Source organism: Mizuhopecten yessoensis, unplaced genomic scaffold (assembly GCF_002113885.1).
Source record: "Mizuhopecten yessoensis strain PY_sf001 unplaced genomic scaffold, ASM211388v2 scaffold8035, whole genome shotgun sequence".
Taxonomy (NCBI): domain Eukaryota; kingdom Metazoa; phylum Mollusca; class Bivalvia; order Pectinida; family Pectinidae; genus Mizuhopecten; species Mizuhopecten yessoensis.
In genome coordinates this window covers 943481-968817 of record NW_018407346.1, presented here as the reverse complement: position 1 = coordinate 968817, position 25337 = coordinate 943481, and the positions used below count along the sequence as shown (strand labels likewise).

The 25337-nt window shown below is 33.3% G+C and overlaps 1 protein-coding gene across 1 annotated transcript; it reads left to right on the top strand.

Annotated features, from left to right (window-relative positions):
* Positions 1-4515: 4515 nt before the first annotated feature.
* Positions 4516-23063, top strand: LOC110454715. The gene is made up of 8 exons (XM_021504383.1): positions 4516-4604; positions 11513-11695; positions 12988-13296; positions 14041-14227; positions 14839-14963; positions 16104-16259; positions 17737-17871; positions 19532-23063. Exons 2-8 carry the CDS (start codon positions 11548-11550, stop codon positions 20215-20217), a joined length of 1746 nt encoding a protein of 581 aa, XP_021360058.1. The 5' UTR covers positions 4516-4604; positions 11513-11547; the 3' UTR covers positions 20218-23063.
* The last annotated feature ends 2274 nt before the right edge of the window (positions 23064-25337 follow it).

Sequence of the window (25337 nt, the reverse complement as noted above, 5' to 3'; positions counted from 1 at the left end):
CGTTAAACAAAATAAAACCAAACCAAATCTTGAGTTATAGGTTAAGAAAGATACAAATTGACAATGAAAATTAGACAATTATTCATTCTAGCGACCACGTTTTCAATACATTTTAATTTGTGTTCATACAGCTGAAACCATCGTAACGAGTACCAAAGTTCCTTGCCTAGAGTGGTCTCCGAACAAAAATCGGTTTAGTATTAATCGAGATATGTTTATTTATTTGAATATGAACAGTTAAAAATATTGTCATTTTTTTTTCATAGTGCTTCAATTCGGGAACCATTATCAATTTCAATTTTAAATATTGCTTAGCATAACTTATACCAATGCAAATGGTATGATTTAGTTTTTAATACTCTGGTCACTATATACGTTCATTAGGTTTTAGGGAGACATGACTTTATAAAATTATTTATGAAGAGATCACCACTAGAAAATGTCATGTATAGATACATGTACACGTAGCATGTAAGTTTATTGAATACGAATTATAATATATTAATACTAGTATGCTAATGTAGTCATGTCTGGGTGTATCAGTGTAAAAATGGTTTTGGCATGTGTATGAAAGTGCGTAAAAAAGAAAATGATTGATGAATTATTATTGATGATGATAAAGAAGACGATGAATGATGATGATGATGATGATGATGATGATGATGATGATGATGATGATGATGATGGTGATGATGATATGATGATGATGATGATGATGATGATGATGATGATGATGATGATGATGATGATGAAGTAGAAGACGATGAATGATTGATGGTGATGATGACGAGTTAGTGTCCGTGCGAATGTCGTTATCCTCGTATCTGTAATTGCCATAAGTTGAAAAACTTGAACAAATAAAGTACTGAACAGAACTGGTAAAAAATTCCCGTATAATCTCTTTATGTCCGAGGATATTCCGGGGTTTGTACTCGCCCTAATCTGTGCGAGCATTTGTGTATGCGTGTGATAGTGCTGGAGACGGTATCTTAAGTATCCTTGTGAGAGAGAGAATACAATGTCGAAATAAGAGGTTACTCAATTAATACCTTGACAACGGCATCTAGCACAATATTCTGCCTGGCCACATTATACTGACAACGGGTTAATTAGTTGTTGCATTTACTCAAAAAAAGCTGAAAATTTAGCAGGTCATAACATCCACAATATTAAGGATTCTGACATGTCCCGTCATTGGGACGGAACCCACTGCCTACCCCTATTCGACGAACGTTCCACAGAAATTCGAAATATAAGGTCTTGCCAGGGAGCGCTAGGAAACAAACATGCTGTTACAATGTATATAGTAGAAAGGAATATAAAATACACAAATGCTGCAAATAGGAGGCAACGAAAGCAAATCCTAAGTTCTGCATGCTGTTCCCACATTTGTTGCCTCTTTCAACATGCACATCCCTTTCTCAATTCTCGACTTGCAGGGTTTTGGATAAGGTTTTATTTTACGTCGAATGGCACAAAGTATATGATAGTAATTAAAGTATAATACACAATTTAATATGCCCTTGAATAAACACTCCTGCAGGTTGGGAATCGAAAAAAATATACCTGCTGTGACCCACTGCATGTATCGTAAAAGGCGACTAATGCGGACCCCACCCCCTTTTAGAATTTTTGATTTGCTTTTGTGCTTTCTACTTCCTGTTAATAAAACGTTAAGCAAAATAAAACCAAACACGTGGAGACCATTGAATTGTAGAAGAAAATGTAGACCAGACGTTCCGATATTGTAAGCGTACATGTAATAACACCTATTTCATCTCTTAATAAAGTCTGAAAGGATAGTTATTTTTGGTTACCACAATTTAAAATGATGTAAATTCCATCTTCTTATACTAATTTTGAAAAATGAATGCTTTTTTATTTTCTCAAACGCATTCCTAAGGAATGATGTGTATTTAGTTGTTGTAAGCATTAATGTTGTATGTTCCATCTGCTTAACGCTAAATCCGGTTGGCCAGGGACAAATTGGGACAAATTATGGAAATTTTCTCATAAATACCGGGACGTTAAGGACGGTTAATGAAGAAGTGGCTAAAGAGACATGGCGAGACAGCTGTACTCTCAAGTGTTTGCAACCACAATTATGTATGTTTGTGTAATTATATGCAAATATTTCATAAAAAACAAGGTGTGTGCGTATGTTTTCGATGTGTCGTCATATGTATACTTACACATATCACACCAAACATAACTCAACATTCTTATCAAACAACATATATTAAATCTTGTTGCTAAGTCAGAGTTTATCACATACAGCTCAAACATTCTATTCAAAGGTTTCTCACAAATAGCTTCAATATTCTAATACAGGGTCTATCACATAAAACTCAACATTCCTATCATGACTCTAATGCATATAATTTAACACACCAATTTAGAGTCTATCACATATAAACCCAACATTCTAACCAAGGGTCTATAACATATAAACCCAACATTCTAACCAAGGGTCTATAACATATCTACAATGTTACTCAAAATTTAGTCACGGGTCTATCACATATAATTTAGCATTCTTTTCAAGGTTATATATAATATTTTTCAATATTCTAACCACATGCCTATCACAGATTTACGGGTAACTCATCAATTTTATCAAGGATCTATCACATATAACTCAGTGTTCTAGTCAAGACTTTACTCAACATTCTTATCTGTTTTGGGTCATTTTGAATCCAGCCAGCGACAGTGACTTACTTTTTAATGTAGGTTGCAAAAGTTTTTCATCAAAAAGAACACATATAGTTGTAACTACCATATCAATGTCTTGAAAAACAGAGCTCCAGTTTTTCTGTAATCACCAAAAAAAAAAAAAACATAATTCGCCCCTCCAACTCTACCCCTCTATGCATGGACCGGTTGATATTTAAGGGTCCCATTTCAAGATGACCTTACCCTGGATTTTATTTCTGCAAACGTGCTTATAGGTTACAACTCGCTTAAGCATTAAAATGGGCACCAATCCTTTCATTGTAACATACAATAAACATTAGTTAACATACACTGTTTTGGTTTGTAGTCTTAATTATGGCTGAAACCGTTTTTCTGTAGTTGATTCACAAATTATATGTATTATGATACGCTTAACATTTAGCTAGTAGTAGTCGGCATTAATTGAATAATGTAAACTAAAAATACACGTAAAGTGCTCCACAATTGTATTAAAGTGTCACTACAGATACGAATGCATTTAATAGCTATAAACAGCGTTAGCCATGGTTAATTTCCGCAACAGTCAGGATGGGGAACCCTTGATAATCGCCGGACTAAATGAATTCTGAGATACAGAACAGCAACCATCGATAAATCGAGCTACATGTATATTAACAGGTCAAAAATACCAGTTAAGTACACGTAGTTTAATTATGACGTACCAGGTTTCCTGATAGTGTTAGAAGGATGATAATGATGATGATTGGTGTGTGTGAGTGGATGAGTGGTGCATGTGTGTTCGTGTATATGCCAAACTCCTGAAATATATTTGAATGAAAAAAAACCGGTTGCCAGTTTAGTCTAATGTGATGACGAAACCGGTACATGGGCGTTCGTTTGTACTGAAAACAATCTGTACTCCTAACCTAACAAAAATTAAAGAGATATTTATTTAACTCTGAAGGAAAATAATAAACAGACAAATTAGATATCAATCTCATATATTTAACCAATAATATATATGTTTTGTAAAATAATTGAAAAATCTAATATCACATATATCTTACATACCGAGGTCAAAATACTGAAAAAAGTGTATCTCTTTCATCTTTTAACAAATGTGGAAAAAACTTGTATGGGTAAATAAGCACATACACAAATATACCTGGGCTATATGCCTCTCCTTACCATAGCGCGAATATGATGCCGACTTAATAGTGAAACATTGTGTGTACCTCACTGACACCAAAGGCACGACGCAAAGTATTCCACAAGGCTCGTTAATTTATACTGACAACGGGTTAGTTTAGAGCCTTAGATTGTGATTTCGAGGCCTGAATAGTTCACGAGTCATTAAATTGTCTTCCTTCGTCACCTGTATTATTCAGTTACATTGTAAATAAATACCGTATAATATACACTACTAAATGTTGATCCGAAGGTTAAAGATATGAACTAGACCTGTCATAATAATGTATACTATACAATAATAAAGTATACATCACATTAGTGTGTCCAGCACCTTCGATGTGATTGTAGTATGTTTTCTGGGGGTTTTTTCTGATATGTATAAAAATAGGTCAGTTCCAAAACCTTTTCATAGCTGTTGTTGCTAAATGTAATTTAATTATTTTCATTAATGCACGACTTTGTATAAAACGATAGAATTTGATCTCGATTCTTAATATTAGAAAGGTGAGTAAACCGAAGGCAATGTTGAGGTATCAACGTGCATAATATATCGTATTATCGGTACAAAAAAAGTTTAAATTACAAAGAGGTTCAGAAGTTATTTTAAAGTTAGCATTACTTACTGATGCAAGGGAGATAATCCAATCTATCGCCAACTACCAGGAAGTAAACAAACAACTGTCCATCCCTAAATTTAGCTTAAGACGGAGAGTACCTGAACTGCTACGCATTGAATCCAGGTAAGGCAGCATGTTTCAACAATTTTCAAGTATATAGAAGATATAAATTGTGTTTGTGTCGTATATAATGTATATGACTTTACAGTAATCATAAGTTAATTATGATCACAGTTTTAGCTGAAATGTGTTAGCTGTGTGGTCAGAGGGTGTTTAAGTACGAAAGACGTTTAGTAATGGAGTATATCTTAAGTGTCATTGACTTGTGTACAGTAGCATTCAATCTGTACTTGTAGGGAGTATTACTAAATAAATGTACTTCACATATTACTCGATATCTATAATCAGTTCGTTACCGTAAATATTATATAAAACACTATTATAGCATTATGTTATTTGTCACTGATGGTACTGGACGATCAGCAGGTCACCACCTGTGTGTGTTTGTCACCTAGCTCTGTCTGTCACTGATGATATCAATTAATAACGTTGGTGATCAGTGTTTCTCTGTCACATGTATATATATACATGTATATTTGAAATATTTGTGTCTCCCTATTACTCATTTTTCAATAGATAACAATCTGTTAGGAATCATGTGTGTGTCTCTCTTTCACTGATTTGACGTTAGGAATAAACATAGAGACAAGGTGCTGGTGGTGATGAGTTGTATCTCTCTTTCACTGATTCTATTGTTTGTATTTATTAGAACAATGTGAAGGTGGTGATGAGTTGTATCTCTCTTTCACTGATTTTATTTTTTGTATTTATTAGAACAATGTGCTGGTGGTGACGAGTTGTATCTCTCTTTCACTGATTCTATTGTTTGTGTTTATTAGAACAATGTCCTGGTGATGACGATTTGTATCTCTCTTTCACTGATTCTATTGTTTGTGTTTATTAGAACAATGTCCTGGTGATGACGATTTGTATATCTCTTTCACTGATTCTATTGTTTGTATTTATTAGAACAATGTGCTGGTGGGGATGAGTTGTATCTCTCTTTCACTGATTCTATTGTATGTGTTTATTAGAACAATGTGCTGGTGGGGATGAGTTGTATCTCTCTTTCACTGATTCTATTGTATGTGTTTATTAGAACAATGTCCTGGTGGTGATGAGTTGTATCTCTCTTTCACTGATTTTATTGTTTGTATTTATTAGAACAATGTGCTGGTGGGGATGAGTTGTATCTCTCTTTCACTGATTCTATTGTTCGTATTTATTAGAACAATGTGCTGGTGGTGATGAGGTGTATCTCTCTTTCACTGATTTTATTGTATGGGTTTATTAGAACAATGTGCTGGTGGTGACGAGTTGTATCTCTCTTTCACTGATTTTATTGTATATATTTATTAGAACAATGTGCTGGTGGTGATGAGTTGTATCTCTCGTTCACTGATTTTATTGTATGTGTTTATTAGAACAGTGTCCTGGTGGTGATGAGTTGTATCTCTCTTTCACTGATTTTATTTTTTGTATTTATTAGAACAATGTGCTGGTGGTGACGAGTTGTATCTCTCTTTCACTGATTCTATTGTATGTGTTTATTAGAACAATGTCCTGGTGATGACGATTTGTATATCTCTTTCACTGATTCTATTGTTTGTATTTATTAGAACAATGTGCTGGTGGTGACGAGTTGTATCTCTCTTTCACTGATTTTATTGTTTGTATTTATTAGAACAATGTGCTGGTGGGGATGAGTTGTATCTCTCTTTCACTGATTCTATTGTATGTGTTTATTAGAACAATGTCCTGGTGATGACGATTTGTATATCTCTTTCACTGATTCTATTGTTTGTATTTATTAGAACAATGTCCTGGTGGTGATGAGTTGTATCTCTCTTTCACTGATTTTATTGTTTGTATTTATTAGAACAATGTGCTGGTGGTGACGAGTTGTATCTCTCTTTCACTGATTTTATTGTATGTATTTATTAGAACAATGTGCTGGTGGTGATTAGTTGTATCTCTCTTTCACTGATTCTATTGTTTGTATTTATTAGAACAATGTGCTGGTGGTGATTATGTGTGTTTCTCAATCATTGACATCACTGTAGGTATACATAAGATCAATCTCATGCAACTCATTTGTGTCTTTCTTTCGCTTATATTACGTTAGGTATACATTATAACAAGTTGCTAGTGGTAATTATGTATGTATCTCTTTTACTAATTGTACCGTAGGTATAAATTAGAACAAGTTGCTGGTGATCATTTATGTCTCTCTTTCACTGACTTTATTAAAGGTATTAATTTATGTTTCTCCTCCACTGATTTTACTGTACGTGTAACTCAGAACAATATGCTGTTGATTATTTTTGTCTTTTAACTTATTTGAATATTGGAAGAAATTAGAATAATCTTCTTGTGATCAATTACTTTTTTCATTAGTAAAATCTGCTGATGAACAATGCACTTCCTCCCTGTTATGAAGATATAGCATCTGACCATATAATGATGATCACCTGTGTTTCTATATCACTGATTGTCGAGTAGATTTTAAGTAGTGTTATTTGCTGGATAAACCTTAAGTAATTTGTCATTTATAACAGTGTCTTTACATGTATATCAGTATAATCTGTAGATGATAAATTGTGCTATCCTAACACTGACTGTATTGTAGATATAAATTAGTAGGATATACTTCTGATCACTTATTTCTTTTACACTGACTGTACTGTGAATATAAACTAGTATGATATACTTCTGATCTCTTATTTCTTTGACACTGACTGTACTGTAAATATAAACTAGTATTATATACTTCTGATCACCTATTTCTTTGACACTGACTGTATTGTATATAGAAATTAGTATGATATACTTCTGATCACCTATTTCTTTGATACTGACTGTACTGTAAATATAAATTAGTTCGATACACTTCTGATCACCTATTTATCTGACACTGACTACTTTAAATAGAAATTAGTATGACATACTTCTGATCACCTATTTCTTTGACACTGGCTGTACTGTAGATAGCAATTTATATGATATACGTCTGATCACCTATTTCTTTGACACTGGCTGTACTGTAGAAGGCAATTTATATGATATACGTCTGATCACCTATTTCTTTGACACTGGCTGTACTGTAGATAGCAATTTATATGATATACGTCTGATCACCTATTTCTTTGACACTGACTGTACTGTAAATAGAAATTAGTATGATATACTTCTGATCACCAATCTTTCTGACACTGATTGTACTGTCAAAAGAATTTAGTATGTTATACTTCTGATCACTGATTTCTTTGACACTAACTTTACTGTAAATAGAAATCAATATGATACACTTCTGATAACCTATTTCTCTGACACTGACTGTACTGTAGATAGAAAATAGTATGATATACTTCTGATCACCTTTTTCTTTGACACTGACTGTACTGTAGATAGCAATTTATATGATATACTTCTAATTACCTATTTCTTTGACACTGACTGTACTGTGAATATAAACTAGTATGATATACTTCTGATCACTTATTTCTTTGACACTGACTGTTCTGTAAATAGAAATTAGTATGATACACTTCTTATCACCTATTTCTTTGACACTGACTGTACTGTGAATATAAACTAGTATGATATACTTCTGATCACCCATTTCTTTGACACTGACTTTGCTGTGAATAGAAATTAGTATGATACCCTTTTGATCGCCTATTTCTTTGACACTGACTGTTCTGTAAATAGAAACTAGTATGATATAATTCTGATTACCTATTACTTTGACACTGACTGTACTGTAAATGAAAAATGGTTATATGATATACTTCTAATTACCTATTTCTTTGACACTGACTGTAATGTAGATAGAAATTCGTTTGATATTCTTCTGATCACCTTTTTCTTGGACACTGACTTTACTGTAAATAGAAACAAGTATAATATACTTTTGATCACCTATTTCTTTGACACTGACTGTAATGTAGATAGAAATTCGTTTGATATTCTTCTGATCACCTTTTTCTTGGACACTGACTTTACTGTAAATAGAAATCAATATGATACACTTCTGATAACCTATTTCTCTGACACTGACTGTACTGTAAATAGAAATTAGTATGATATACTTTTGATCACCTATTTCTTTGACACTGACGGTATTGTAAATAGAAATTAGTATGATATACTTTTGATCACCTATTTCTTTGACGCTGACTGTACTGTAAATAGAAATTATTATGACATACTTTTGATCACCTATTTCTCTGATACTGACTTTACTGTAAATAGAAATTAGTATGATACACTTTTGATCACCTATTTCTTTGACACTGACTTTACTGTAAATAGAAATCAATATGATACACTTCTGATAACCTATTTCTCTGACACTGTCTGTACTGTAAATAGAAATTAGTATGATATGCTTCTGATCACCTTTTTCTTTGACACTGACTGTACTGTAAATATAAACTAGTATGATATGCTTCTGATCACCTATTTCTTTGATACTGACTGTACTGTAAATAGAAATTAGTTTGATACACTTTTGATAACTTATTTCTTTGACACTGACTGTACTGTGAATATAAACTAGTATGATATACTTCTGATCACCCATTTCTTTGACACTGACTTTGCTGTGAATAGAAATTAGTATGATACACTTCTGATCACCTAATTCTTTGACACTGACTTTGCTGTGAATAGAAATTAGTATGATACACTTCTGATCACCTAATTCTTTGACACTGACTTTGCTGTGAATAGAAATTAGTATGATACCCTTTTGATCGCCTATTTCTTTGACACTGACTGTACTGTAGATAGAAAATAGTATGATATACTTCTGATCACCTTTTTCTTTGACACTGACTGTACTGTAGATAGAAATTAGTATGATACACTTCTTATCACCTATTTCTTTGACACTGACTTTGCTGTGAATAGAAATTAGTATGATACACTTCTTATCACCTATTTCTTTGACACTGACTGTACTGTAAATATAAACTAGTATGATCTGATCACTGATTTCTTTGACACTAACTTTACTGTAAATAGAAATCAATATGATACACTTCTGATAACCTATTTCTCTGACACTGTCTGTACTGTAAATAGAAATTAGTATGATATACTTCAGATCACCTATTTCTTTGACACTGACTTTACTGTAAATAGAAACAAGTGTAATATACTTTTGATCACCTATTTCTTTGATACTCACTTTACTGTAAATAGAAACTAGTATGATATACCTCTGATTACCTATTACTTTGACACTGACTGTACTGTAAATGAAAAATGGTTATATGATATACTTCTAATTACCTATTTCTTTGACACTGACTGTAATGTAGATAGAAATTCGTTTGATATTCTTCTGATCACCTTTTTCTTGGACACTGACTTTACTGTAAATAGAAATTAGTATGATATGCTTCTGATCACCTTTTTCTTTGACACTGACTGTACTGTAAATATAAACTAGTATGATATATTCTGATTACCTATTTCTCTGACACTGACTGTACTGTAAATAGAAGTTAGTATGATATACTTCTCATCGCCTATTTCTTTGACACCGACTGTTCTGTAAATAGAAACTAGTATGATATACTTCTGATTACCTATTACTTTGACACTGACTGTACTGTAAATGAAAATTGGTAAGATATACTTCTGATCACCTATTTTTCTGATACTGATTGTACTGTAAACATAAACTAGTATGATATACTTCTGATCACCCATTTCTTTGACACTGACTTTGCTGTGAATAGAAATTAGTATGATACACTTTTGATCACCTATTTCTTTGACACTGACTGTACTGTAAATACAAATTAGTATGATATGCTTCAGATCACCTATTTCTTTGACACTGACTGTACTGTAAATGAAAAATGGTATGATATACTTCTCATATACTTCTTTGACACTGACTGTATTGTAAATAGAAACTAGTATGATATACTTCTGATTACCTATTTCTTTGACACTGACTGTACTGTAAATACAAATTAGTATGATATGCTTCTGATCACCTATTTCTTTGACACTGACTGTACAGTAAATGAAAATTGGTATGATATACTTCAGATATACTTCTTTGACACTGACTGTACTGTAAATATAAACTTGCTATATATATATATATAGTATGATATACTTCTGACCAGCTATTTCTTTGACACTGACTTTACTGGAAATATAAATTAGTATGATATACTTCTGATCACAATATCTCTGTCACTTTTTGTAATTGGGATATAAATTAGCACCATCCGTTCTTCGCAAATTTCACAGATACCTTATGGTCTTTAGTTATGTTATTCGATTTTGGCATGATCGCAAGAACGAGATTACCGACAGGCGTTCATGCTGAAATATATTTGTATTCGATTGTTAACGTGATTTCTCAGAAAGTACTGAAAAAACTCTCTCGGATAACCACTGATGGTTGTCTTTTGTCCGTACATATAATTGTGCATTTATTTAAAAAACGGAGTTGTGGTCAGACCGTAGTAAAAATTGTCGTGGCAACAAGGAACAGCGTTTTGCATTCTACAAGTCGAAATATCTAGAAAGCGACGTCCTCGGTCGATAAGTAGAGCGCTTACCGTTTTGCTTTTTTCGCGGTGTATACGGCAATTTGTCGCTTGATCAAGTTTAATTATTTTTTTCAATGACAGTTGGAAGATAGCGTTAAACAAATTAACACGGCTCTTCCTTTTTTCTCCCACTAATTGACAGTCGCAGTGAAATTGTGCAGTTTCTGCAGTGATAATTTCAAGTACAATGTCTTGATCAGTTAACTTTGATTAAAGTTATATTTAACAGGTGTTTTTTTTTTTTTTAAATGCAAAAATACAAGTCGAAAAATACAAAGAATATCAATGACAATTTGAATTACCATCTCCCTTGCAGCACCCCCACGCGCAAATTGATATTGCTATATTTATTTGATTTTCTCTCCTTTTTTATATGTGCTAATAATGCAGACATAACTTTAACAACGATCGAACCGGAAACATCGATGAAGGCTACAGGGGCAAACGTGATTCTCCTATGGTTGGTTCTGCATTGTGTTCATACAACTCCTCAATCGTCATGTGTCCAGGAAAACAGTTGTGAGAGCTTTACAAAGAGGCATTACTGCAAACTAAAGGATGGTGCAACAGCCGGTAAGTTAGTCAGAAATCAAAGATTAGATATTCGCAAAAGACTGAACAAAAACTTGGATCAACATTTACTAGAAATAAAAGTTTCATGAACAGAAAATAGTTTTTTGTTTACACTTGATTCAAAATGATTAATAGTGATGAACTCCTCCTCTTTTATCCAGTTGACGAACTTGCACAGCTTATGAAAAAAATACTAAAAGTTTAATTGGCTCTCATGAATAGCCATCGAGGTTATATATGTTTTTTCCCATACGTACGTGTACTAACGTGTCCTTGACAAACGCTCTTTAGACAATCGTCATGACAATTCGTACATGCGTTCAAAAACGAAATCTCTTGCACCAGTTACATTGGTGTATACAGAAATGTTTTGGGTCATCCCTCTTCAGATTTAATTTCGTAAACCCATGTCTATAAAGCTTCACTTACATGTTCACACACTTTATCCCTCATACGATTAGTTCGGTTCACCAAGGTTTTAATATTTACGATATCATATGATCCTGAGAGATATAGGTAACTGTAGCACAAATTTAGGTTATGATATTTATGATGTAATATAACTGGGAAATATTATAACACAAATTTGCAAATTTGGGTTATAATACTTACGGTACCATATGTTCCTAGAGATATAACTATAATGCAAAGTTTGGTTATTGTGTTTACGGTACCCTAAGATTCTGAGAGATATTACTCTAACCCACATCCATTACATAATATTTACGGTAGTATATGATCATAGAGGTTGTGATATTTATGGAATCATATAATCCCGACAGATATAGCTCTAACAAAAATCTAATAGATAATAATTACAGTATTATATACATGGAGTTCTACCACGAATATATGATATAATATTTACGGTACTATAATTATAATGTATCTAACACAAACCTAGGTGTTACGGTATCATACGATCCTGAGAGATGTAACTCAACACTTTAGGTTACAATATTAGCCGTGCCTGTAATATAATCCTGAGAGATATCGACCAAACACAATTATGGGATATACTGTAAAACATAGCATGAACTTTGACGGAAATAGCTCTTAACATCTAAGGTACCATATAATCTGAGGGAGATAACTCTAGCACAATTCTAAAATTGTAAAGTTTGAGGTTGAGTATGACCTAGGGGAAAATTTAATACAAACAACAGCTATAATGTATAAGGTAGCATACCGCCTTAATTGTATTGTTAACCAGTATTAGCATTGTGAAACCCACTGTAGTTGATCCTGAACAAGCTCTTTGTTTTATACACTATGTATGTGTTGTGTTGCAGGTGGTTATGACAAACCTGTGTGTTCAGTTATAGAAGTACAACCAGGAAACCCAAAGTTTAAGACGATTTATCTTCATTGCTGTGACAAGGAAAACAACATAACAAGTCGGAAATGGTTCTTCACACCAGACCTTAAAATGTGGAAACCACTCAATTTTACCAACGATAAGTCTTGGAAACCACTCGATGTTACCAATGAGACGATATCCATCGTTAATATTCGCGACTATCGAATGGGCTTTTACAGATGCATCACTGAGCACAGTAACAAAATCACCGATGAGCGAACCATACAAGTAAATGGAACCAGTAAGCATGTTATACTTATAAGTAGTCTTGTACAACGGAATACCAATTAATAGGTATACAATACTAGTTCGTATGTATATGTAATGTCTATTGATGTAAATTACTTATTAATATGAAATACCGATTATATATTGTGTAACATTTATAAGTTTGTAATCATGATTAATATGAAGTACCGATTTTATAATCTATAACCCTGCTAAATGTGTAATCATGATTATTATGAAATATCGATTACAGAATGTATAAATCTGATAAGTGTGTAATACTGATAAATATGAAACACTGAATACTGTGAAACACTGTTTAGTATGAAACAATTGTAAGCACATACACACACACACACAAACACAATACATATATGCAGTCATTTACCTTGTAAATGTATATCGGTGGTTTTGTTACTGTGCGTATTATTGACTAGTAAGTGTAATATATATATATATGTTTATGCACATTTCATGCCAACTCTTGTGTATAAATGATAAAAGTGACCCACCGATCAGAAAATATGTCACAACGATTAGTAAATATTTAGTACTGATCAAAACACATGTAATAATTCTGATTAGAAGATGTATTTTTTATTAAGATGTGATACTCATCTTTAAAATGTTATTCTAATTACTATGAGATGTTATATTCATTATTAAAACGTAAAACTGATTATTAAGTTAGTAAACTATTTATTAATATGAAATTTATCACATTACTTCATTAATAGCTATATTGTTCATCTTTCAGAATGCACACTGGGTTATGATGAGCCGGAAGTCAAGTTTCCTAATGATGTCTTTGTTAAAATTGGACAACCCTTCACGAAGTCCTTTTATGTCGATTTTGGATGTGAAGCCACAGCAAGAAATATCAGCATTCAATTCTATAAAGATGGCATCCCCAAAAAGACTTCAAATGCACAGGGCTGTACAAGGTAAATGACTGCATACATTAATTGTGTGTATGTTTGTGTGTGTGTGAGTGTGCTTACAATTGTTATCATTTAATGTTTAAAATTTTGCAATTGTCGTTTGTGAAATGTTATACTTTTAAAACGTTACTCTTGAAATTGTTTTATTTTTGTGCAAAACGTTTAACCAGCATACAAAATAATTAATATATTCATTTTGATACAGGTATGTATACAAATGCATTCATAGTTTAATATATGTGCAAAATAATCGTTTATAACAGAGTTTTGAACCTATTTTGTATACAAATAAAACTCTTTCAAATGACAAAAATAAATAAATTGAGATTTGCAATGTTTGATATATGCTTTATAGTATTCAATTAATTGTATAATACCATTTGTGACTTCATGTTCCTTTCTGAGATTTTTACGTGTTCAATGGCGAACGCATGATAAGCACATATTTACTGTTCAATTCCTTGATCTTCTTAAGAAAAGGTACCTTAAGGTAAGCCTAACATTTCTGTAATCATGCATCATTACCCTGTGTTTCCCAAGATAGGACGCATGTTATGATAATAAGAGCTGAAGGCAAAAGGAATGAAACTCTTATATTCATATTACACCCACAGTGACAGAAAAATTTGCCTTCCTGAAGTCACCCAGGACGACATTGGTATGAAGGTATCAATCACAGTGACAGCGTGCTACGGAGGAAAGCTACAGGAAGTAATGGGAAGCTTTTCTATCTTAAACGGTAAATAGAATTGGAGCAAACTAGTAAATGCTAAACTTCGAAACAAATATACAAAACTCTGAATGTAGTGGTGTACATATGGTTAAACTAGAACAATATCATTTAAGGGCTCGCATTTTGACGAAAGTGTCATTTTTGTTGTAATTTGCACATCTATGACCAGGGCCTGTTTTTATGAAAACGTTCTCATTCCCAGACATAGATTATGTGCCCAAACCAACTTTCTTGTAACTCGCTCAAATTGTGTGAAGCGATAAAAATGATATACCCGGTATTCTTCCAAATCATCACCAAACATCAAATTTATTTATCACCAGAACAAGAAGTTATGCTTGAGCGCAGAATATCAATTCGAGCATGAGAACGGTTTCATGAATACGGGCCCAGGTATTTAACAAAGCGTATCCGAATCGACTTTGATTAAACAGAGTACTGCCAACTCGTACATATTTTCACTGGTCATTTGTCTGATGAAGGTGAATGGTACTATCGTATTGTGATACATAACTTTTCTACTATTCATACATACCAACATGAAAAAATTGTTTTAGAAATGTCATTTTAATAGGAAATAGGGGTTAAGTCTTAAATGGTAACATGGTGTTAATTCTTCAACATTAAACTACTTCAGTTAATTGTATATGGCAGTCAAAAGAAGATCATTTCATATCATAGACAAAAACATTTTCATCTTGCTATACAAATCATAAGTTAGAAATCATCTTGATTTAGCGAGTGTCATTTCCATATAAAACAAAGTATATTGACAAAAGAATCGAAGGAGTTCAAAGAAGGGCAACTAAATTGGTCACCTGATTGAAAAACCATTCAAACCACCAACGCTGTCATACAGGAGACACCAAGGAATGTGAGAGAACTGTATAATGTTTTACAAGGAAAATGCAACAAAGAGGTTACTGTTCTTTGATCCAGGAACAGAAAATATACCCACGACAGTGTACAAGTATGAAGAGACAAAAACGAGTTGTGATGACAACTGATGAATATATGTAATATCATGACAAACTGCATGTTTCTTTAAATTATTTTTGTAACTTATAGTTATCACAAACCAGCATATCACATACTTACATGTAGTATATTTAAATGCGTGTGCTTCTTTTTCTTTTAATGTTACAGAAGTGCAGACTCGACAAGTGGCTAGCCTTGACTACATTGAAATGTTTGCAGTACCGTGTGGTTCTGTTTTTCTTGTTATACTTATCTGTATATTTTACTGTCAAAAGTGTCATATCTGGATATTGTCTAGGATGTCCTTTCCGGGACGGTTGATCGGTGAGTTTGTGAAATCTGTAATTATGTGGAGAAAAAAATATATGAAACATGCTCTACCTCTAATTAATCATGATTCAGGCAAATCAAAGTCAAGCGCTTTTGTCATTCTCATGTCCCGAGTTTAATCAGGGATCAAAAAAATCCCCTAAGAGTTGATATAGTCAACCCAAATTCCAACCCCATGATAAATCATATTCAAATACCCAAATTAAAAATAGGAATTTACATAAGTGATATGGAAATATATAACTTGTACATGGGCTAGTAAAATTATACATAAGGGAGTTAACATAGTCAGTAAATAGGCAGCAAAGGTTATGTCTTCATATAATTCATGAGGCGATTAATTTATATTTATGTAGCTGTGAAGAGGTGTAAAATCCTCATAACAAGATGATTGTGGTTAATTATAGTATAATGTCTGGGCAATATATTTTAGCGGTTATATGTAAAACCAAGGTCTTGGGACTCTAAGAAATACAACCACTTTATATAAAGTGTCCTTTTGTAACATGTAATGCTGTTCTGGAGCGCTATACAAGTTGTAAACATTATAGCAATTTTCAGTTTCAAGATTTATAACATATTAAGCACATTTATAACATTACAGAATGTCATAAAATGTCATACCATGTCCTTTTATCGATCTAGATTATTATACTATGATTGCCAGTATTTTCCTATTTTTAATCATATACAAATATTACCATGCAATTATACTATGATTTTAGTGGTTTCACAACATCTATCTTTATTTGAAGCCGCAATGCCTCTCCGCGGCGAGTAAAAGAGAAATGAAGCGCCGCATGGCCTAAGCATTTAAATGAACTTGAGATGATATGTCTCTTCGAGGTATTCATTTGGGTCGTAATATAGATAATGCCTTATTATTGCAACGTTAATCTGGTGAAATGCAATGACCATTTCAATAGGGCATGTACAAATGAGTTATATTCAAATTACATAATTATATATTTTGCAATTTTAATGGGGATTTTAAATATGGTTTATCATGGGGTTACGATTTGTGGTGAATATATAATCGTTTAGGGTGCTTGTTGAACCTTAAGGGAAGCAATATATTCAGAAGGATTGAAATTGAATATAAATACAATTCGATGTAATATTTCCTCTTTTGCACATGCAAGTCCGAGTTGTAAGTCCAATTAATTGTCACGTCCTTAAATAACCTTAGCTGTTAATAGCAACCCAGTAATTGTTGTATTTATTATTTTATACGTTGAATATTTTTGGTATATTATTATTTTTTAATTTAGATGTGAAACAAATTAAAGCTGTTCAAACAGGTCAAAAGAAAGGAATTAATGCCAAATGTATTCTGAAACATAATAAGGAATGCAGCAAAACTTATATACTGATCTAATCGTTATGTTGAATGTCGGGAATTATATATGCTATGTAATTCTGATCATAAAAGTAAACACAACTGAGCATTACTTTTTCAAATAATTTTTAGACAAAGGAAAAGTCAAGAAAGTGTGCATATTGCACTGTGACGACGATACAACATGTGCCAATAACGTACGGGAGTGGATAGCAAGAGAATACACGTTGCTTAGTGTTGTCTGTTCTTGCGATTCAAAGGGTACAGGTAAAAACACTTTCTTTTAATCAGTTGTTATAAATAATAATCCCAAATCAAATGCTAAAATAATATGCATTAATAAAAGGAACAAAACACTTTATACTAACAATAATAATATATATATAGTATAATTTAAAACAACAATTGCACAAGACTGACTGCTAGGCCTGTCTGCCTTCTTGGGCTTTTTCAGGAGGACCGATGTTTATTATGTATATATATATGTATATGTATGGGTCAAAGAACGCAGATGTTCAGCGTTAAAGTCCCATCTTCTTGGCAGAGGATACAAATGTACTTTGATAGATCGGGAAATAGACAAAGTGAGGGTACTGGACAGGGCAAGTATGCTTGTATACAAAGTCAGACCCCAAACACAAAGGGTACCTTGTGTAGTCATGTTCCACCCAGACATGCCGCCACTTCCATCTATCTTTAAAAAGCACTGGCGCATCATCGAATCTTCAGCGAAACTTTGGCAGATCTTTCCAGAGTCTCCTATACTGGCATATCGTAGACCTAAACACATTAGAGATATTGTGGTAAGCAGCAGGCTACCTACACCTAACCCTGCTGCGGCGAAAGGCTCCTCAATACCTAAATTGCCCTACATGGTATGAAACGAAACGACGTACGAGAGAACGGTTTTGGATCACCAATCTACAAACCCGCTACCCTCGAGGTATGAACGAACGATAGGCGGTTGCCATCCGCTCGATTTCCTTCCAGGGGGCATTTGACCTAATGATGCATTACTGCACAGTTGGTCTGCTATCTCGCCTGCCTGCTGCTTCATGTCAGTGTGTGTGACCAACAGCCGTTGTCAGATTAATTTTGCAGATTCATACAGTATCTTAGCCATTTCATCTACTCATTCCTCCTGCACTCGCTTATTTGATAATTACATGCATTATTCCTGCAAACCAAAAGAGGCAACTAAGTGTGAACCCCCTGCTGTGACTGTTAGATCCACCGCAGAATTGAGAGGCGACTAATGAGACATTCCGTAGCAAATTGAGTTTTTTCACATTTATTGGCCCAGATTTCCACATGCACATGTTCCACGTTTTTGATATCTCTCGTTAACTCACTTTATGTGATAGTGCATCTTGCGCAAGAATAGGTCCTCTACATCAGCGTTCCTTGTCCGCGATGATCTCAGCTTAATTGCTACCTTCGGCTGTCTTAAGCCGATGGGACTATTGGTTTTATATAATAGCTATATTTTCAATTATAGTATATCAGTTCTATCTTCTAGTAATATGATGTATATGTACATGTAACTGTTCTGTTTCACTGTGTCTTGAAAAAGGAGCGGATCGCTCCAAAAACTTGCCAACCTAAACTTGTCCACACTGTTGGAATTACTTCTTTGCCTCATATATATGTATATGTATATATCAGAGGACAATGCAAAATCAATTTATCCCTGCAGTATTGTTCTAATGTATGTCTTTCAAAAATAAGCTAAATCTACTGTTTCTTTTGAAGTAATTTGTTAATTACTAAGATTTTCGAAACAAGTAGTTATCTAAATGACAATAAAATCAGAAATTAAAAAAGCTTATTGGAATCGAAGTTGAATATCTTCTAACTTACACTGTCAATTTTAAGTGGGTCTTATTGATATAATGCCAATACCTTTATCTTGATTGCTTTTTTTCAGGGGTTTTAACTGGGGAATTCGATGCCATACAAGAGAGTGATTATGTGATTTTTATTCCGAGCTCTTCAACAGCAGACAAAGTTAATGAAAATGTGTTCAACAGCATAGTTCAGCACAAAGATTATTCCAGGATAACAATTTTGGATTTTTGTGCGTCTCAAACACGCACGTGTTCATTATCGAAAAATAAAATTTTCAAATGTTTAAAACATATTAATCTTAAAAGCTGTTTATATGAAGACATTAATCGTTCTGGATTAAGGAACAGATTGCCAATATGTGCACCAAGACGCAACAGTTGTGATATGGGACATATTTGTTGTCAATGTAGTACTTCCCGAGACCTTTATGGCTACCAAACTAGGTATCAAAAACTTGATAATTACATATATAGGTTTCTGGGCGTAGGAGGATTATCAAACGGTAGGAGCGGTGACTGTAATAAATGTTTAGAGAAAACAAGTCAAGAAGAATGTGGTTCTGATAATCCTATAATAAATACACAACAGTCTCAACGGGCACTTCAGAATAGTTTAAAACTGTTTGTACCTACAGGAAGTTGTAGTGAAAAGGAAGTGACATCATTGTGTAATGCTGAGTCCCCTGACACGGCAACCACATTTCTGAGTCCAGATATCGAGTGTAATACAATTCCGTTTGATAATATTGACGTTAATAAATTGTAGATTGTATGGACTACATACTATAGATCACCATCAATAGTATATGTATAATTGTCATTAATCAATATTTTATAACAATCACCACCATTAATAATTTATTATTAAATGATAATAACTATTGATAGTAGATATTATTGACCATCATTCCATGTGTAATAATTTATAATATGTAATATTGACTACTAATAGAAGATAATATCGTCTATCATTAATAATGTGTTAGTAGATACTATTCATCATCACTTCATTAGTAGAAGGTAATACTGTGCATCATTAGTAAAAGATAAGAGTGACTTTTATTAGAAGATGGCTTTCACCATTAATATCTTTTAATTTTCATTAATAGAAAATGTTATTGACAATTTTCAATAAATAATGAAGATGAGAGTATGGTTATCATTGGAACAGTAATAAGCAGAATACAAATTATTGGTATTATCTTACCGAGGATCATCTTTATTTATACATTTTTCATGGTCGGTTCAGATAATTTCTATAGCAGAAGGATGCGAACAGCTGAACTCAACAGTTCATATTATCCTACTAATACCTGTATAATCGTCATTTTGTCTGCTCAAAAATGAACGTAATACACGTACATACGTGATTTCACCTTTATTTGGTAATGGGTAAAGTGAGCCAAAAATATAATACATTGTATCATACAGCTGTTTAGTCGTTCTAAGACTAATCAGTGATTATTGGGGAGGGGGTAGGGGGGGGGGAGGATTCAAAACGTCTAGACTACTGGGGAAGGTGCTTCCTCAAATCGTAGTTTAAGTGATAAATGAATTGTAATAATTAAGGATTCCGTTTTCCGTTTTAATGCCCCGCCATCTTATTGGAGGCATACAGTGCTAATAATGTGTTAGTCAAATAATATTGATCATCAACTCATTAATAGAAGGTAATACTATTTATCATTAGTAAAAGATAATAGTGACCATTAATAGTAGATGGCATTCAACATCATTAATAGAAAATAATATTGACAATTATCAATAGGTAATGAAGATGAGATTTTGGTTATCATTTGAACAGTTTTGAGCAGAATACAAATGATTGGTATTGTCTTAAAAAGGGTCATCTTCATTTATGAGTTTATCATGGTCAGAGATGTTCTTCTGTATACATGCCTATGTATCCTCTCCAAAGAAGTTTCTCCATAACTGTCCGTTTATATAAGCTAGATAATTTCTATAGCAGAAGGATCTGAACAGCTGAACTCATCAGTTTTTATTATCCTACTAATACTTTTATAATCGTCATTTTGTCTGCTCAAAAATGAACGTATTACACGCACAAACAAATGTACGTGATTTCACCTTTATTTGGCAATGGATAAAGTAAGCCAAAAATATAATACATTGTATCATACAGCTGTTTAGTCGTTCTAAGACTAATCAGTGATTATTGGGGAGGGGGTAGGGGGGGGGGAGGATTCAAAACGTCTAGACTACTGGGGAAGGTGCTTCCTCAAATCGTAGTTTAAGTGATAAATGAATTGTAATAATTAAGGATTCCGTTTTCCGTTTTAATGCCCCGCCATCTTATTGGAGGCATACAGTGCTAATAATGTGTTAGTCAAATAATATTGATCATCAACTCATTAATAGAAGGTAATACTATTTATCATTAGTAAAAGATAATAGTGACCATTAATAGTAGATGGCATTCACCATCATTAATAGAAAATAATATTGACAATTATCAATAGGTAATGAAGATGAGATTTTGGTTATCATTTGAACAGTTTTGAGCAGAATACAAATGATTGGTATTGTCTTAAAAAGGGTCATCTTCATTTATGAGTTTATCATGGTCAGAGATGTTCTTCTGTATACATGCCTATGTATCCTCTCCAAAGAAGTTTCTCCATAACTGTCCGTTTATATAAGCTAGATAATTTCTATAGCAGAAGGATCTGAACAGCTGAACTCATCAGTTTTTATTATCCTACTAATACTTTTATAATCGTCATTTTGTCTGCTCAAAAATGAACGTATTACACGCACAAACAAATGTACGTGATTTCACCTTTATTTGGCAATGGATAAAGTAAGCCAAAAATATAATGAATTGCATCATACAGCTGTTTAGTCGTTCTATGACTAATCGGTGATGCTTGGTGGGGTTGGGGTGGGGTGGAAATTCAAAACGTCTAGACTACTGGGGAAGGTGCTTCCTCAAATCCTAGTTTAAATGATACATTAAGGATTCCGTTGTAATGCTCCGCCACCTTATTGTGGGCATACAGTGCTGTTCCTACATTTATACTACGTGTTCAATTAAGTCCTGTCAATTCCCATCCCGATTCACTGCCATTGCTCTGACGCCTTCATTTTAAATCAGATTTACTGCTAATAGTAGTAATCTATTTCAATCCATCCCTCAGTGACTTCATTCTACCAACTTAACTTCAGTGCAGCATTAAAATCCCTTTTGACATCAGTAAAGTGGACATTCCATTGTTCTGTTGTGGACATTCCATTGTTCTGTTGTTGACATTTCATTGTTCTGTTTTTAATTTTATATTTTGCCTATGATGAGTTTTAAATATGTGCCATATTGTAAATTTTAGTTCATACAGAATATCTCATTCAGATCTTGTGATACAATGTTCAGTCATATGCCGACATGCATTTATTTGTATTTTTGTAAATATATAATTCATTCTTGCTTTTTACATTGTTTAAAGTTATGTGGGATAACTTCAAAACCAGTGAAACAAATGATAACCTCATTATAATATCATGATTAACGCGCACAATGTTTACTGTCAAATATGAATAAATAACAACTAGCTTTGTACATTTGAAGTCGTTGTTTGCCTTTCAAATAAAATTATTAGAAATTATCCAGGTTTCTTTTTTATGGTTTATATATAAAAATGATTTGTTTTTGTGTAAAACTGCTTCCTGGGATGATGCAAAAATGCACAAAGTGATAAAGTCTCCCGTACCACTGTCAAAATCTGTAACTTTGTATTTAAAACGTTTCAAACGGCATAACTGTAGAATTGATAATTTATTCCTTTAAAAGAAAAAAGACCTTGCCGTAATTTTATGAAAAATTATGATTAATAAAAAAAAAGAGTTCTGAGTATAAAAATACAAAAAGGCCAGATCAGGATTATGACATCAAACCTACCTTGATTACACTATATACTATTAATATATATGCATTTATATATAATTCAAGGGATGTTATTGGGAAGTGTCTGTACGAAAAGACGCAATGGGATACGGTATGTACCTGCAGTGGGACATCAATCTTTATTTCACCTGGCACAAAGTGATTGTGAGTTTGTATCATGGGGCGGTTGCCACGATACAGTGTAGTGGGTTAGCGTTATCGTATTCCAGGATACGATTTGCAATACCTGATGTGACGTAATAGTTTGTTTTGGTGGATTTATTACAAAACATCTCCAGCATACACGCAGGCATACACACATAGGTAGATATTAGCCAGGTGGTATAGGACTAGTAGATAGCGCCTGATAAGGCAGCTCCTGCGAATTCCTCATAATTGTATTGATTAATGTATATGCTAATTGTATTGGTTATATAAAAAATGTATATCTATGTACTGTAAAACGCTTTAGAGTGACTTATTTTAGCTAGATAGGCCGCTATATATTATTATCATTATTGATATGTTAATATCATTATGATGATATATATTTTTGTTTATAGTTATTTATACACATATAGATGACACATCCTGACACCTCCTAGTAAAACATACGCTTAAGGTTGTACCCATGCACATAACTTATAAGCATCCAAGTTTACGTTTGGTAACTTTATACATCAGCTTCACAATAGTTAGCGTTGTACCTTTACAAATAACTTACCGGCATCCAAGTTTACGTTAGGTAACTTTATACATCAGCTACACAACAGTTAGCGTTGTACCTTTACACTTAACTTACTAGCATCCAAGTTTACGTTAGGTAACTTTAAACATTAGCTTCACAACAGTTAGCGTTGTACCTTTACAAATAACTTACCGGCATCCAAGTTTACGTAAAGTATCTGTTATACATCAGCTTCGCAACAGTTAGCGTTGTACCTTTACACATAACTTACCAGCATCCAAGTTCACAGTAGGTAACTTTATACATCAGCTTCACAACAGTTAGTGTTGTACCTTTACACATAACTTACCAGCAACCAAGTTTATGTTAGGTAACTTTATACATCAGCTACCCAACAGTTAGCGTTGTACCTTTACACAGAACTTACCAACATCCAAGTTTACGTTAGATAACTTTATACATCAGCTACACAACAGTTAGCGTTGTACCTTTACACATAATTTACCAGCAACCAAGTTTACGTTAGGTAACTTTATACATCAGCTACACAATAGTTAGCATTGTTCCGTTACACATACATTTTGTAACTTACCAGCAACTAAGTTTACGTTAGGTAACTTTATACATCAGCTTCACAATAGTTAGCGTTGTACATATATAGTTACATTAGATTTAAACAAAATTGGTTATCGATGATTCCTACCAAGTTAGATAGTAATATGAACATAAAACCTATCCAAAAAAATAGAATGTAGCGGAACTGGACTGCGACGATCGACCATGCAGCTCAGTGGGTTAGAGCGTCTGTTTAATGTCGGGAGGTCCCGAACCTGGGTTGTAAAAAAGAGAGAAATGTAGCGGAACCGGACTGGGTCAATCGCCAGCGACCAGTGGATCGATCTAGAGTTTGGAGTTCCAAGGTTCGAATCCTGGTCTGGCCGTGCATTTCTCCTCTCCTGTAACAGATATAACACGAAAAAAAAAACATTTCATACAACGTATCCTTTAATAGATAGATAAAACACACAATTTACTAAATGTTAAGAAAAAGTGAGTTATCTGGTTACATTTTTATTCTAAATAATTGAATATCGCCTATTATGGTACTGAGATTTATCTTTAATTTCTATAGAAGGAAATTTTCTGTTTGTATTACCGTCGTCATTACGTAATGCCTATTTTTACTGCTTAAATATTATCTGCTGCATACCAAATGTCTTACAAAAATGTAACTAGCGAGGCCGTCTGTGTGTTCGACAATACATGTACACACGTTTGTACATAAGGTGCAGCTATGCAT

Bases quoted from the DNA above. Each gene is read 5' to 3' on its own strand.
- LOC110454715 (XM_021504383.1), top strand. From the start codon at position 11,548: ATGAAGGCTACAGGGGCAAACGTGATTCTCCTATGGTTGGTTCTGCAT. The intron at 13,297-14,040 runs GTAAGCATGTTA...TTCATCTTTCAG, and splicing joins CATACAAGTAAATGGAACCA to AATGCACACTGGGTTATGAT. The intron at 14,964-16,103 runs GTAAATAGAATT...TTAATGTTACAG, and splicing joins AAGCTTTTCTATCTTAAACG to AAGTGCAGACTCGACAAGTG.